Source organism: Hippocampus guttulatus, chromosome 1 (assembly GCF_054856545.1).
Source record: "Hippocampus guttulatus isolate MCC_2025c chromosome 1, RoL_Hgut_1.0, whole genome shotgun sequence".
NCBI lineage: Eukaryota > Metazoa > Chordata > Actinopteri > Syngnathiformes > Syngnathidae > Hippocampus > Hippocampus guttulatus.
The window spans coordinates 6,112,541-6,129,378 of NC_141261.1; the positions used below are offsets into that span (position 1 = coordinate 6,112,541).

At 40.4% G+C, this 16,838-nt stretch overlaps 1 protein-coding gene across 1 annotated transcript; it reads left to right on the forward strand.

The window, feature by feature from the left end:
- Window positions 1-805: 805 nt before the first annotated feature.
- Window positions 806-15,878, forward strand: nr1h5 (nuclear receptor subfamily 1, group H, member 5). Its single transcript, XM_086106263.1, has 10 exons — window positions 806-1,279; window positions 3,694-4,080; window positions 4,155-4,295; window positions 5,057-5,181; window positions 12,571-12,669; window positions 12,745-12,841; window positions 13,167-13,286; window positions 13,868-13,936; window positions 14,024-14,137; window positions 15,293-15,878. Exons 1-10 carry the CDS (start codon window positions 1,183-1,185, stop codon window positions 15,493-15,495), a joined length of 1,452 nt encoding a protein of 483 aa, XP_085962389.1. The 5' UTR covers window positions 806-1,182; the 3' UTR covers window positions 15,496-15,878.
- The last annotated feature ends 960 nt before the right edge of the window (window positions 15,879-16,838 follow it).

Consider the following 16,838-nt stretch of genomic DNA (forward strand, 5'->3'; position numbering starts at 1 on the left):
CATTTTTGCATATATGCAATTTAACCTGTGGAGAAAGAGCACACACCTGTTCACTCGCATACGCACACAGACGTTGGAGGGTCTGCCTTCAAAATACAGTTTACTCAAAAGTTGTGACCTGTTACCATAAACTGAAGACAGATCATTTAATATTCAATATTAGATTCAAAGCAAATGAATAAATTTAGCCTCCCCCCGCCACCCCAAAGCCTCTAAAACATTTCAGTGGAAGGTACGGTATATCTATCAGGGGATTAGATATGACACGAAAAGAAAAGAGCAACATGCATGATGAAAAGTAAAAAATCTTTTTACATTTCTTACTAATTTATTGAATGCGCATCGATTTTTCAAGCATACACGCGCGTGAAGTGAGGATTGCTGGTTCAAGCCTCAAAAAAACAATGGATACAAAGATATGAAATAATGTACTTTGACATTGATATACTGTGCAGTACAATGTGAAGTAGTGATGATCCACACAACCTCGACCACAAAGTGTGAAACCTAATCATGATTTTTTTTCAAATGATTTTCTGTCAAGGGGGAGCATGTACTGTATTAATATTAAGATATCAATGATCAAAATCTGAAATAATCATTGTGGATTTTTTTTTTTCTTTCAGGTATGGTAAAACAAACCGCGATGCACGCACACATCCACACGTATTATGTACAGTATACAAAGATGCGGAAACACACCCACACACAGGCACAAACACACACGAGTGTTACACATCCGTCATGGTGTTGCCAGCAAGGTGAAAGTTCACCCCGTTTCCCTCAAATGTGGACATGTTCTGCTCTACAAAGTCCCAGTCAGTCCCAGCTGTTTGGATCACAGTCACATCCCAAGTCCTTCCTGGGTGTCCCCTCTCCCCCTTTCTGGTCTTAACCTCTGGGGGGGGGCCCGATTCGGACCTCCTCCAACACATCATTTATCACAGAATCCAACAAGCCTCAGCTGAACTCTTCCCCTCCACTTTAAAAAAGGACCGCTAAGAGACCTTCTCCTGGGGGATTGTGGAATGTTTCCCTCCACTCCATGACTCCCCAACTTCCCAGATACTTCATGAAACTTGACATGCGTGTGGGGATGATTGCGTGAGTTGTGTCACGCTTTCCGATTTTGGGTGCGTTAGAATAGTTGCAGTCAGTCAGCGCAGATCCGCTTGGATTCCGATGAGAGAGTGGACGGACTTGGGCATGAACTTCTCAGCGGGGGGCTTTCTCGCCTCCTCGGACACTTACTGCCCGTCAGAGCAGCTGCAGTTCTACGGTGAGTCTGCGTCTTCTTCTTAATCATTAAGAAAAAAAAAAAAACGTTTATTTGTGGAAGTGGAACATGATGGTGAGTGTTGCAATGGAGTTTTGCTTCCATTGGAAGCTTACAGACTTTTTTTGGGGGGTGGGTGAAGCGATTTTATGCAGCGTGTCCTTCCAAAATGAGCTGAAATTCAGTGCTGTTATTGGCTGCGTTTGGTTGTCTTGGTAATTTTGTAGCAATATTAATGACCTTTTGTCATTGTATTAGAACACCACAAAAAAAAAGTTTCTTAAGAAACAATTTGGGGATTTTTCCTATTAGAAATAATAGAAGTGGAAATAATTATTCTGTAAAAGGAAGTTATAGTGGAAGTCAAGTCATTGTTCGAACACTCATCGAAATATCTAAACAGTATTTTGATTAATGTTGGGTTGGTGGAATAGGAATAAAATAAAGAAGGTAAATCCACTTGTTTGTGACAGTGACAGTATGATATTAATTGACAAAGATGACAATTAAGGATATTTTCACTGTCATTCTAGTTAAAGTTAGTTTTAGAAATTTAAGGTGTCGCTTCAGTGAATTTTCATTTCTTGGAAAAAAAAGCATTTTCCCCTTTTATTTTTTTCATTTACAATTTTTTTTTCCAATTTGGGTTTTAGTTATTTTGTTTGTTTTCGTTAACCAAAACAACCTTGGTTCGCAGTACTTATTTGTATCACGCGATTTTTGTTATCACATGCAATCACTGCCAGTGCAAACAAAGTCACGGCACAGAACTCCACCATGACCCCGCAACCTTAAACAATGTGTACCGTACGATAAAATCTAATTCATGAAAATTTGAGTCAGCATTCACGACAAACACAGCTCAATGTCTTTTTTGACCACTTTGTCTCTTGTCCACAATGCAAGCAGACAGTCACAGCCATACGTGACAATAAATTCCTGGACTGGCACCTTTTTTATCCAGAAGAAAACACATCCGGATGAAAATCATTATTATTCTTGTGAATGTCTCTGTTGTGTTTTGGATTTTCTAAGCAAAGCGGCCATTTAAAATGACAATGCTAAGAGGTCCTCATGATTTATTTCGCAACGTCTTGTGAGTTGTCTCTCCGGGGAAGCAGCGAGTATTCATCATATTAATTGAGCAGCAAGAATCACACGCGCTGTCGGCGATAAATTAGCAACAATAGAGGACGTCGCCTTCTTGTGTTGCTCAGGTGGACGTCGGGCCATTTGATGGATTGCGTTGATTTGCCAAGCAGACTCATTTAGGAAGGTCCGACATGCGGGAGGCAACGAGCCCACCCCCTCAAGCATTTGTGGGCTCCCGGGCTGCCCTCAGAGGGGCAGAGGCGGGGGATGCGATGAGGGCGGGGTGAGGGCAGGAGGCAGATTGTTGTTGGCTTCCAAACGTGTGGGATGCAAGGGATGCTGAGGGGTGTTTGGACAGTTTCCAATGGTTTATAAACACTTTGGTCACATGATATGCCCCCCCCCCACCCCCAACCCCCTCCACACACACACACACACACACACACCCGAACACACAAGCATGGTCCGATAAAGACAAGAAACAGCTGGTGAAAAACTAAACGACAGAATTGGGTGGTAATGAGACTACTGGAGCCTTGAAATTCCTGACTAATAAAACACATCTCCATCCATTCATCCATTTAGCCATTCAATATTTATCATCAATTTAAGTCCGGTATCCGTCCACCAAATTCTTCCAGGCCTCAGCTCTTGAAATGTGACTGCCCCATTCGCTGACACCCTACTTCATTACTCCCAGTCGGAACGTTCCAGCTGCACTTTAGGAGGCTGCCAACGGACACAAACGTTTTTTCCCCCCCCCCCCCACTGGAGGCAGCATATCAGACGTCTTCAGACTGAGCGTCGCGCAGAGACTTAATGACATTTGCAGACACCAAAATGAGGTCGACGTCACTGGGACCTCGTCAGCTGCATCCTGTTTCTGAAAGCTTCACAAGCTCACAGATTTTTAGGGAGGGCATAATAAGCCAACATGAACAACAAGAGCAAATTCCAATTAGAAATTCCAGTTTGCTAAGTCATGGTTTTTGGATGCTTCACATAAACACAGGATGGCAACCCCCCCCCCCCCCCCCCCCAAGAAAAATAAGAGTACTTGTACTGTATGCCCCATCTTTTTGCGAAAGATCAATTTAGGGAAGCTCCTTTTATAAACAATCATGGCACCCACTTCCCAATTAACCTGTTTAGCTGTGAGATGTTCCAAACAGATGCTGAACATTTACTACTAACACAACATCCCAACTTCATTGGAATTGAAGAAATTTGCTCCATAAATGAAAACATTAATTCATAAAACTGCTCCACAAGGAAAAACAAACAAACATATTTGAGCCTTGTAATTTGAATTCTTTTTCAATCAGAGATGTTGGCTGACCCTATGGGCTACCCACTGCCGGACCCTGACCTCCAGCTGCTCCCTTACAGCCCACAGCAGTACAACCCAGCCGGTGCGTCCTTCCCACTCTACGGCTCTCCGTCGTCGTCCACGTCCTCGTCTTCCTCGCAGCCCGGCCATACGCTGTATCATTTTGACTCTGACTTCCTGGAGGGTCCTTGCGAGCCCATTCCCACCGAGCCCCACTGTGGGGGCCTGCCTCAGGGCTTCGGGTTAACGGGCCTTCCTGCGGCACGGAGACCACGCGTGGGGTCCGCCGGGAAGACTCGAGGTCATGACGAGCTGTGTGTGGTGTGTGGAGACAAAGCGTCGGGGTATCACTACAACGCTCTCACCTGCGAGGGATGCAAAGGTGACAGCTCGCGCAATATGCCGCCGTTGTCAAGCGATCGAGTTTTTTTCCTCTTTCTCACCTGAATGTCGCAGGTTTCTTCCGGCGTAGCGTGACCAAAAAAGCTGTGTATCACTGTAAGAGAGGCGGTGCCTGTGAGATGGACATGTACATGCGGAGGAAATGTCAAGACTGTCGCTTCAGGAAGTGTCGCGCTGTGGGAATGCTGGCTGAGTGTGAGTAGAGCCCACATGCCTTCATTATTGCACTGATGGAACACAGGTTGTCTATCATATGGTGCAGCACCCAAAAATAAAAAATATTTTCTCTCTCTCTCGAAAAAAAAATAAATAATATATATATATATATATACACCTGTATATATATATATATATATATATACCTGTATATATATATACAGTATATGCCCGAGCACCATGCTGACCCTGCTGGGTTGCCGTAGCTCTGGTCATTGTCCTGTCTGCCGGTTGTTTAAATCTTGGCTATTGTGTCTTTGTCTGTCACACAAAAAAAAAAAAAAAAAACCAAAAACATGTTGGTCGGTGCTATTTAATAATGTAAGCTTATGTTATATTATTAATTATCATTTTAAGTTTGAGCATCATATTATTTCATGTTAAGCATACCTAAATTATATTCTGTTGTTTAATAATTGCTTCGACATGTTTTTATGTTGATAGGTTCTGATTGGCTGTTAAAGTAAGAGAAGCAGAAAGTGATTTTAGTTACGAGAGTTGTGTTCTTGATCGTGCTGTGGTGCAGACGTCTTTTTTCCCCCTTTTAATAAACTGCATTAAAGGATTCCATCTCTCCTTTTGTCATTCGTAAAGTAGAGCTATCCACTAAAAGCAACGAGCCCCTCAACTTACAATCTTTTTTTTTAAGCAGGATTTTTGCAAATGCTGCTACAACAGCAGATAGGACTGCTGTGATGATGATGAGTTGCACTGTACTCCTTCCTCCGTCCTCTCCACAGGCCTTCTGACAGAGGTTCAGTGTCAGTCCAAACGACTGAGGAAAGGAGGAAGAGGAAGAACACAGGAGGAAGAGGAGAGTGAGGACAGCAAGCAAGTCAGCTCCACCAGCAGACTAAATGGAAAGGTCAGTGTTGTGTCCAAGGACCGGCAACCCAAGGCCAAGGCCAAGGCCAAGGACTTGAGAAATCTTCCGAGGCCAAGGCCAAGGACCAAGGACTGATTTTGAAGCTGAGGCCTAGCCGTGGACATGTATAAAACAATGCTATCATACCACTTGGCAGGTCTTCATGATTTGCAACACCCATCCATCATAACCCCTTGCACTCCCTAACGCTTGAATGAAGTGTTTTTATTCAAAGAGTAGAACAGTCAGGGTACGTGTTATCTAAACTGAGAAAAACAAAAATAAAAGCATATGATATACATTTATGAATGAATGTTTTAGTGCAGTAGTTTCTTAATATGAAGTAAATCAACACTCAACAGGCATGACGTGGCACGGAAGACAAGTTGAGAAATGACTTTGCATAGAAGTCAATCACTGAGTGCAGAAAAAGCGGTAATCTTTGCAGTGATAATTTTACAGTTTACTGGCAGCGAGTCCCAGGGACTCGCTGATCAGAAAAGTATGAGTCCCATTATGCGTTGAGAGAGTCCCAAATTTCGAATTCTGAAATGGTCTACTTATTCAACTACATATGATAAAAACACAAACAACAACATACCCAGTCAGTAAAATTGGTCTGGCCCAGCTCTGGGGCAGACACGGCAGTACACTCGGCCCACATACCTCAATGAATGACGGTCCTGCAGTGGCCCACGTCTGGCATCCATGATGTGGGCCGCATTCGGCCCAGATCTGAGCCGCATTGTAAAACCATATCTGGCCCTACTCCGGCCCGACTGGGTTAAAACACCTTACTATTCATGGTCGGGGTTTTTTTTGGCTAAAAACGCCTTACTACACATGGTCGTTTTTTTCGGCTAAAAACGCCTTACTATATACATGGTCGTTTTTTTCGGCTAAAAACGCCTTACGATCCATGGTCGTTTTTTTTTTTTTTGTCTAAAAACGGATTACTAGACATGGTCGTTGTTTTTTCGGCGAAAAACGCCTTACTAGATATATGGTCGTTTTTTTTGTCTAAAAACGCCTTGCTATACATGGTCGTTTTTTTTCGGCTGAAAACGCCTAAGTGCACACGGTTGTTCTTTTTCGGCTAAAAACGCGTTATTAAACATGGTCGTTTTTTTCGTCTAAAAACGCCTTACTATACATGGTCGGGTTTTTTTTCGGCTAAAAACACCTTACTCTACATGGTCGTTTTTTTTTCCGTCTAAAAACGCCTTACTGTATACATGGTGGTTTTTTCGGCTAAAAACGCCTTATGATTCATGGTCGTTTTTTTTCGGCTAAAAACGCCTTACTGTATACATGGTCGTTTTTTTCGGCTAAAAATGCCTTACTGTATACATGGTCGTTTTTTTCGGCTAAAAACGTCTTATGATTCATGGTCGGGTTTTTTTGTCTAAAAACGGATTACTAGACATGGTCGGTTTTTCGGCGAAAAACGGCTTACTCGATACATGGTCATTTTTTTCGTCTAAAAACGCCTTACTATACATGGTCATTTTTTTCGGCTAAAAACGCCTTTCTATACGTGGTCGTTTTTTTCGGCGAAAAACACCTTACTTATACGTGGTCGTTTTTTTTCGTCTAAAAACACCTTACTATTCATGGTCGTTTTTTTCGGCTAAAAACACCTTCCTATACATGGTTGTTGTTTTTTCGGCTAAAACGCCTTTCTATTCATGGTTGTTTTTTTGGTCCAAAAATGCCTTCTATACTTGGTCATTTTTTGGGTTAAAACACCTTACTGTACATGGTCGTTTTTTTCGGCTAAAAACACCTTCCTATACATGGTCATTTTTTTGGGGGGGCTAAAAATGCCTTCCTACACATGGTCGTTTTTTTTGTCTAAAAACGCCTTACTATATACATGGTTGTTTTTTTCGTCGAAACACGCCTTACTATACATGGCCGTTAATTTTCGTCTAAAAACGCCTTACTACACATGGTCGTTTTTTTATCTAAAAACGCCTTACTATACATGGTCATTTTTTTCGGCGAAAAACGGCTTACTAGATACATGGTGGGTTTTTTCGGTTACAAACGCCTTGCTATACATGGTAGTTTTTTTTTGGCTAAAAACGCCTTACTATTCATGGTCGTTTTTTTCGGCTCAAAACACCTTACTTTACATGGTCGTTTTTGTCGGCTCAAAACACCTTTCCTTACATGGTCGTCTTTTTCGTCGAAAAACGCCTTACTATACATGGTCTTTTTTTGGTCAAAAAAAGCCTTACTATACTTGGTCGTTTTGTTGGGTTAAAACACCTTACTCTTCATGGTCGTTTTTTTCGGCTAAAAACACCTTCCTATACATGGTCTTTTTTTTTTGGGCTAAAAACGCCTTACTACACATGGTCATTTTATTTTGTCTAAAAACGCCTTACTATATACATGGTTGTTTTTTTCGTCGAAACACGCCTTACTATACATGGTCGTTAATTTTCGTCTAAAAACGCCTTGCTACACATGGTCGTTTTTTTTGTCTAAAAACGCCTTACTATACATGGTGGGGGTTTTTCGGCTAAAAACGCCTTGCTGTACATGGTAGTTTTTTTTCGGCTAAAAATGCCTTACTGCACACGGTTGTTTTTTCAGCTAAAAACGGCTTGCTATACATGGTCGTTTTTTTTCGGCTAAAAACGCCTTACTGCACACGGTTGTTTTTTTTCCGGCTAAAAACGCCTTATTATACATGGTCGTTATTTTCGTCAAAAAACGCCTTACTATACATGGTCATTTTTTTGGGTTAAAACACCTTACTATACATGGTCGTTTTTTTCGGCTAAAAACACCTTCCTATACATGGTCATTTTTTGGGGGGGCTAAAAACAACCATGTATAGGAATACATGGTTGTTTTTTTCGGCTAAAAACGCCTTTCTATTCATGGTTATTTTTTTCGGCTCAAAACACCTTTCCTTGCATGGTCGTCTTTTTCGTCGAAAAACGCCTTACTACACATGGTCGTTTTTTTTTTGTCTAAAAACGCCTTACTCTATACATGGTTGTTTTTTTCGTCGAAACACGCCTTACTATACATGGTCGTTAATTTTCGTCTAAAAACGCCTTACTACACATGGTCGTTTTTTTTGTCTAAAAACGCCTTACTATACATGGTCGTTTTTTTCGGCGAAAAACAGCTTACTAGATACATGGTAGTTTTTTTCGGCTAAAAACGCCTTGCTATACAAGGTAGTTTTTTTTCGGATAAAAACGCCTTACTATTCATGGTCGTTTTTTTTTGGCTCAAAACACCTTACTTTACATGGTCGTTTTTTTCGGCTCAAAACACCTTTCCTTACATGGTCGTCTTTTTCGTCGAAAAACGCCTTACTATACATGGTCTTTTTTTGGTCAAAAAACGCCTTACTATACTTGGTCGTTTTTTTGGGTTAAACACCTTAATCTTCATGGTCATTTTTTTCGGCTAAAAACACCTTCCTATACATGGTCTTTTTTTTCTGGCTAAAAACGCCTTACTATATACAAGGTTGTTTTTTTCGTCGAAACACGCCTTACTATACATGGTCATTTTTTTGGGGGGGCTAAAAATGCCTTCCTACACATGGTCGTTTTTTTTGTCTAAAAACGCCTTACTATATACATGGTTGTTTTTTTCGTCGAAACACGCCTTACTATACATGGCCGTTAATTTTCGTCTAAAAACGCCTTACTACACATGGTCGTTTTTTTATCTAAAAACGCCTTACTATACATGGTCATTTTTTTCGGCGAAAAACGGCTTACTAGATACATGGTGGGTTTTTTCGGTTAAAAACGCCTTGCTATACATGGTAGGTTTTTTTGGGCTAAAAACGCCTTACTATTCATGGTCGTTTTTTTCGGCTCAAAACACCTTACTTTACATGGTCGTTTTTGTCGGCTCAAAACACCTTTCCTTACATGGTCGTCTTTTTCGTCGAAAAACGCCTTACTTTACATGGTCGTTTTTTTCGGCTCAAAACACCTTTCCTTACATGGTCGTCTTTTTCGTCGAAAAACGCCTTACTATACATGGTCTTTTTTTGGTCAAAAAACGCCTTACTATACTTGGTCGTTTTTTTGGGTTAAACACCTTAATCTTCATGGTCATTTTTTTCGGCTAAAAACACCTTCCTATACATGGTCTTTTTTTTTGGGCTAAAAACGCCTTACTATATACAAGGTTGTTTTTTTCGTCGAAACACGCCTTACTATACATGGTCGTTAATTTTCGTCTAAAAACGCCTTACTACACATGGTCGTTTTTTTTGTCTCAAAACGCCTTACTATACATGGTCGTTTTTTTCGTCTAAAAACGCCTTGCTGTACATGGTAGGTTTTTTTTCGGCTAAAAACGCCTTATTATACATGGTCGTTATTTTCGTCGAAAAACACCTTACTATACATGGTCGTTTTTTTCGCCTAAAAACACCTTCCTATACATGGTGGGGTTTTTTTGGGGCTAAAACCGCCTTACTATTCATGGTCGTTTTTTTTGGCTCAAAACACCTTTCTTTGCATGGTCGTTTTTTTCGTCGAAAAACGCCTTCATACACATGGTCGTTTTTTTGGCTAAAAACGCCTTACTATATATGGTCGTTTTTTTTCGTCTAAAAACGCCTTACTATACATGGTCGTTTTTGTGTTTCAGCTAAAAACACCTTACTATACATGGTCGTTTTTTTCGTCGAAACACGCCTTACTATACATGGTCGTGTTTTTCGTCTAAAAACGCCTTGCTGTACATGGTAGTTTTTTTTTCGGCTAAAAATGCCTTACTGCACACGGTTGTTTTTTTTCGGCTAAAAACGCCTTATTATACATGGTCGTTATTTTCGTCGAAAAACGCCTTACTATACATGGTCATTTTTTGGGGTTAAAACACCTTACTATACATGGTCGTTTTTTTCGCCTAAAAACACCTTCCTATACATGGTGGGGTTTTTTTTGGGCTAAAACCGCCTTACTATTCATGGTCGTTTTTTTTGGCTCAAAACACCTTTCTTTACATGGTCGTTTTTTTCGTCGAAAAACGCCTTCCTACACATGGTCGTTTTTTTGGCTAAAAACGCCTTACTATATATGGTCGTTTTTTTTTCGTCTAAAAACGCCTTACTATACATGGTCGTTTTTGTGTTTCAGCTAAAACACCTTACTATACATGGTCGTTTTTTTCGTCGAAACACGCCTTACTATACATGGTTGTTTTTTTCATTTAAAACGCCTTACTATAAATATGGTCGGGGTTTTTTCGGCTAAAAACATCTTTCTGTACATGGTTGTTTTTTTCGGCTAAAAACGCCTTACTATACATCACTGGTGTCAAACTCATTTCACATGGTGGGTCACATACGGCCTCGGTAGATGTCAAGTGTGCCGGACCACTAAAATGATACCATACTTTGGTGTAAACAACCAAAACAATATGTCTTTCCTTTGTTTTGGTATAAAGAAGCACAAGAACATTTGGAAAATGTTGAAATTTAATGAACGTATCTTTTACAAAACATTTCATGCAGCACCTTACATTTCTTTCAACAAATGTGCAATTTACTTTTATCATTCACATATATGCATTGCAACTGATCCCATTGATTGTACAAACTTTAACAAGTAATTGGTATTGAAAAATATAGTAATGCACTTTATGATTAAACAAGATTTATAAAGAAAGGAAGTTTTAAACCATTTACACGTGCATATAAAATCTAAATGTAATCCCTGCCTACACCTTACAAACTAAGGAGAGTGCTATTAAATGTGTAAATGTGAGAGGGCTATTGATATTGTCTGCTGACATGGGTCTGTCTCAGTGGCGGACTGAGGCTGCTGTTGTCTTCTTCTCTGGTCAAAACAGTGTGCCCTAGCGGACACTTAATGAATTACACCTTATTAAAAATATTCATTCTGTCTTTTATGCATCTTTTTCCTTTTTAAACGCGCGCGAGTGTGTGTGTGTGTGTGTGTGTGTGTGTGTGTGTGTGTGTATGTGTGTGTGTGTGATGAATGGAATTCCGCATCGGTGTGCAATTGTAAAACAAGGCTGTGTGTTGAAAAAATTAATCTGAAACTGCATTTAAGGGTGGCTCAATACTGGCTGGCCATATACGGGCCGGAGTTGTAAATTGATTTCTGGCCCAAATACTTCACTCCACAACTGGCCCTCATCTGGTTTGCCAGAGTCAAGCCAGTGCCTCCTTTGCCACTCCTGGGCCGTGTTCGGCCCACATGCATTATGCCAGTGCCGACTCAAGGCCAGCTGTGCCAGCTTCATGCCGAATCCGGGCCAGATGCCTTTGCTGACTGGGTAGCAACCCGCATGCGCACATAACGTTACCTGTTGCAACACTGAAAAGAAAAACAAAACGAAAGTAAATGAGAAGAAAGACACTCACACACCACACCACAAACACACATACAGGCACAGTGAAATCGCGTTGATCACACAGTCAACTCGTGTGCGGTGACTATTTTTCGGTACCGTTAAAATGACGCCACGGAAACGACATGCTACCGGTAACGATTGTTATCGTGAAATCCTCAGGCTTGCCGTAGTTTTTTTTTTTGTTTGTTTATTTGTTTTGACTGAGAAATTTCCTTGCGTCTCAAAAACGCACATTATTTGGAACTGTGCGTCCCGGGACGCGGAGGTAACGAGATGGCTGAATCTCTAAACATTCTCTGAGTACTACTATTATTACCACTACCACTAATACTACATTAATTAATACCTTCAACTTCACAATAATAATAAATAATTAAATCAACCATGTTTTTAAACTATGCATTATCAATATTCATTATTCCAAACATGAGAAAGCATTCAGCAAACATAACTCGTCTCACACCCGTGACGTAATCGCCCAGCGACTCTGTAGTCTTGTCGTACTCGATTACACCACATAAATTAAGTTAAAAAAAAGTACTGGTAAATTACTGTAAGTAAAAACAATCAAACGTCCAAATAGTTTTAAATACTTTTATTTTTACTTCCAATACTTGACATATAACTTCAACCCCCCAAAAAAGGTGAGCCGTGACATTCACAAGGTCGGCTCTTCGGCACTTATGATGTCATTTTCAGTCGACGGCAAGAGGCAAAATGGCTGCCCTTTGAGAGTGATACAAATGGGTGGATTGAGCTGCTTAATTTATATTACACATACGCAATATTAATCAGAAAGCTGTGTTTAGACTTAATGTGGCGCATCCCAACACAAAGTTGAAAGTCAAGTTAATGACTTGATTTCCACTTGCAAACTTTTGCTCATGTTATATTCTACAAGGTAATTTCTACTAAAGTTATTTTGTGTTAAAATACTCAAACCTCATACAAGATTTCTGGGAATTCAATTGTATTCTGCATTAGTGTAAACTATTTGATTGTGTGCCACACCAGGTCGTTGCATCCACCTTAAGCCGAGAACAGAAGCACACCGTGGACAAGATGGTGGAGGCTCATCGAGTGTGTCGAGCTCAGTACAGCGACCGCTGCAGGGTGACGACATGACGTCGTAATCCAAGTACACCGTTTTCTTTGTGTGGGCTGTACTCACTTTGTATTTGTCCACAGATGTTTGATTGGCCATGTGCAGAGGAAGGGGAGGAGCTTTCAGATGTGACCTCGCCTCACCTGCAAAGCGTGCTGCAATTTGCCAGGATGGTGCCTGGTAATATTTTTGAGAAAGTTGCCGAATATTTGCTAAAATGTGGCCACGTGTCTTTTAAATGTTAGGCAGGAGGGACCGGAGGGTCACTTTTTATGTCCAGCTGTGAAAAAAAAAAAAGTTCTCCTGACTGGTGAATGCTGTAGAACTGTGGAAATTATTGTTGATCTTGGAAGGATTTTGTTGCAACTTTTACAGACGTTAGGCGAGAGGCAGAGTGAACTTGACATATTGTATCGACAACTAGGCTTACATTCTTACCTATAAACAAGTTTTGAGGCTGAGTCAGAATACGTGGTACATCAATACAGGCTATGCTTTTCCACAGGTTTTGACTTGTTGGACTTGTCAGACCAGCGCTGCCTCTTGTCCGCATCTTCACTGGACCTCATGTTCCTGCTGTTCGCCCAGAACTTCGCCAATAACCCGAGTGCAAAACCTGCTGCAGGTGAGAAAGCAAGTCGAGGTTAGCTCCACTGAAAGAAGTATTTTGTTGAATTTTCCCAATTTTATATCGTCAACTGGTTGCACAAAAAAAAAAAAAATCATCTGGGGGGGGGGGGGTGTTGATGTGGCTGCACATAATAATATCATCTGGATCCAGATAAATATTTTAAGATGTAGATGGATTCAGATTTTTCTTTCATGTTACCCACTTGACGAAATAAAATCGAGTCATTTTTTTTAGAGTGTAGACTTCACCAAAGTGGACCAGTTTGACAGTTTGGTTCATGGGCCCCCTCTAACTATGAATGAGAGAATAATAGAATTCACTTTTCAAACTGTGTTTGATGTTCCTGTAGAGTGGTTCGAGTTATTTTTAGTCCAGTACAATACCTTGGTTAGTTAGTGTGTAGTTAACGTTGAAGTGCACTTCATCTTTCAGAACTCTTATTTTTAAATCCTTTTAAATTTTTATTTATTTATTTTTAGTATTTTAGTAGTAGTGGTGATGAGCTACTTGGAGAGCAATGTTTTTTTAGGTGGTACTTGTAACATCGTACTCAGTTCCAATTGTTGCTTTTTTAGCACTGCAGCTTTTCAACACATCAACGCCCACCTGTTTGAGATTTGTCGGCTCAATGGACAGTTTCCAAAGTGAGTACCAGTCACAAGTTATACTGTATTCATAGCGACAAACCAAAGAAAGTGAAAAGGAATGTGTGTGTGTGTGTGTGTTGACAGGACGCAGCGAGGATCTCTTGAGCCCCGTGCTCAAATTCTTTCATAGCATGGTGGCATTGCAGGTGACCGAGACCGAGTACACCCTGCTTGGTGCCACCGCTCTGCTCTGCTCAGGTCTGAATTATAAAAAAAACTTGAATAATGACTGTCATTTACTGGAAAGTAGAGTAAAATAAATTGACCACTGTTGGGAGTACCGTGAACCCCTGTTTATTTGCGGTCCGGCATTGGCCAATTAATCACAGATTACTTATCACCTACCATATAAAAGTATTGCTTTGGCGTCATCTTGGATTTGTCCGTTATCATGTGAGAGTAAATTATCTTGCAATTATTCATGAATTGTTTGGCTGCAAAGCCAATGTATTCAGCACGGCAATCAAAAGCCTGACCCAAACAATATACAGGTACAGTTGTGTTACATTTTTTTTGTCTCGTTATAACTCAAAATTTGGTCTTTATTTTGTGGTGTTATTTCACGTTTGGCCACTAGGTGGTAGGTCGTGCTTTACTCTGTGCAAACTTGCCCACAGACTTATGATTTATACACGATGGATTAACAATGACGGTACATGTATGTTCGGTTTTTGATGCATTAGTGCAGTGGTTCTCAACCTGGGTTCGATCGAGCCCCAGGGGCTCGGTGAGTCGGTTTCAGGGGTTTGACAGAGCCTCTGCCATGGAGGGTAAGACACACGCGACTCAACGTGTTAATTACTTATGACATGCCCGCTTGGCCATCACTGGCTGCCGATGATCACATGACATTGCTTGTCCAATCAGTGTTGTGGGAAATTTAATTCGCTTAGTAGTCAACGTGTGACAGTCGTGTTCGTATGTCGTTAAAAAAAAAGATATACTTATCTCTTGAAATGTTATTTACTTTTTTCTGTTTTTAATAAATGCAGGTTTTTTTATTATCTTGAATTTGTAAAAATAAAATAAAATTTTCACTCATGAAGGGTTTGGTGAATGTGCATATTAACTGGTTGGGTTCGGTACCTCTAAAAAGGTTAAGAACCACTGCTTTAGTGTGTTTGAAGACCTTTAAAAAAATAAGAAAATGAAAACATGCCTAGGGAGTATTTGAATAGGGCATTTCTACATCATGGATTTCTGGAACATAGGCCCCCGCGATGGACGGAGAGGGTTTACTGTAATTACAGCAGTACAGAACAATTGGGATCGGCCCCTAGATCAGGAGTAAACTCACCCAGTATTGGCAGCTGCTTGTGGTTGAGTTGTGCTTCTGCTGTGTTCATTCAACAGACAGTGCGTCGCTGTTGGCCGGCAGCTACGTGGAAAAATTGCAGGAGCTGATTTTGGACCTACTGTCTCGCATGTGTGGGACCCAGGTTGGAGCGGCAGGAGGCGGACCGCGGAGGTTTGGTCGTCTTCTGGGTCGGCTGACGGAGCTTCGGACCCTCCGTCACAACTACCTCCTCTTGACCCGACCCAACCACGGACCCTGATGGGGGTGGTGGGGAGGAAATGAGCGCAAGGTCTCTTTGTGTCTCGTGTGCTATGACAACGGCAGTGTTTTGACTGGCACGCACAACACTTGTGTTGGTCTGTGTTGCTCTTCAGGTACTATTACAGTATACCTAGATTCCTTCTTTGGCATAGGTGAGCAAAGCATGGTCCACGGGCCAAATACAGCCCACTCCAATTTTTAATCTGGGCCACAGGGCACTTTCCTCACCAAGGGTCCTCTGATATTCGTTGCATTAATTTAGGCATTTTTTTCTCTCTAAAATTTTGGTTAGTTTTGGAAAGGTGTTTATTATTTATTTGTATTATTCCTTTATGTTATTAATACTGGTCAAGACTTTATTAAATCAGAGATGCAAGTCAACTTTGAACGATTTTTCTTTTTTGCACTGATTCGGAATCTGCCCTTGTTTTTTCTCAAGCACATCGGGTTTTCATTATAATGATATAACATTTTATATATGTACAGTATATATATATATATATAAAATATTAGAGCCAGCCAATCGCATGGCACACATAGACGAACAACCATCCGTGTTCACACTCACACCTAGGACCAATTTAGAGTGTTCCATTAACCTGCCACGCATGTTTTTGGAATGTGGGAGGAATCCACAGTACCCGGAGAAAACCCACGCAGGCACGGGGAGAACATGCAAACCCCACATATCGGCGCTGTGAGGTCGACCTCCTAACCAATTGGCCACTGCGCCGCCCTTGATAATTTTACATTTAAAATACATTCAGATGTGTATGGATAATTGAAATTTAGTACATCATATTTATGAGAGGAAAAAAAAAGATTTAATCATTATAATAAACAATTTTGCATTAACTCATTCAGTCCCAAAGACGTTTTTAAACGTCTTTTCAGACTTGGTCCAGAATTGGCTGGTACTGAATGAGTTAATTGCACATTTGCAGTATGCAGTTTTTAAAATGTATTAAATAATTGCTTATTTATAATTATAAAAACAATTCAAATAAGAATGCAGTATTTTTAGCACATAGTATTTTTTTTTTTACAATTTTTAATTATAACCAACTTATACACTGAGTGATATACTTAAAAACAACTGTTTTATCACCTCGAGCTAGGCGCGTAACATTTCTTAATTACTTTGCTACTTATAATTTCATTTGTAAATAATGAAATTAAAAATGTTTTTTTGGTCATGGAAATAATTTTACAAGTACCCTAATTTAGATGTAGCATTTTTAAAAATCTTTATTAAATAATTGGTTATTTATAATAAATGAATTATAAATAATCTAATAAAAAAGAATGGCTTATTGTTGATGCCAGGCCCAGCTGTTCATT

Coding starts and splice junctions, on each gene's coding strand:
- nr1h5 (XM_086106263.1), top strand. CDS start 1,183: ATGAGAGAGTGGACGGACTTGGGCATGAACTTCTCAGCGGGGGGCTTT. Junction 4,081..4,154: donor CACCTGCGAGGGATGCAAAG/GTGACAGCTCGC, acceptor TGAATGTCGCAG/GTTTCTTCCGGCGTAGCGTG. Junction 4,296..5,056: donor TGTGGGAATGCTGGCTGAGT/GTGAGTAGAGCC, acceptor TCCTCTCCACAG/GCCTTCTGACAGAGGTTCAG.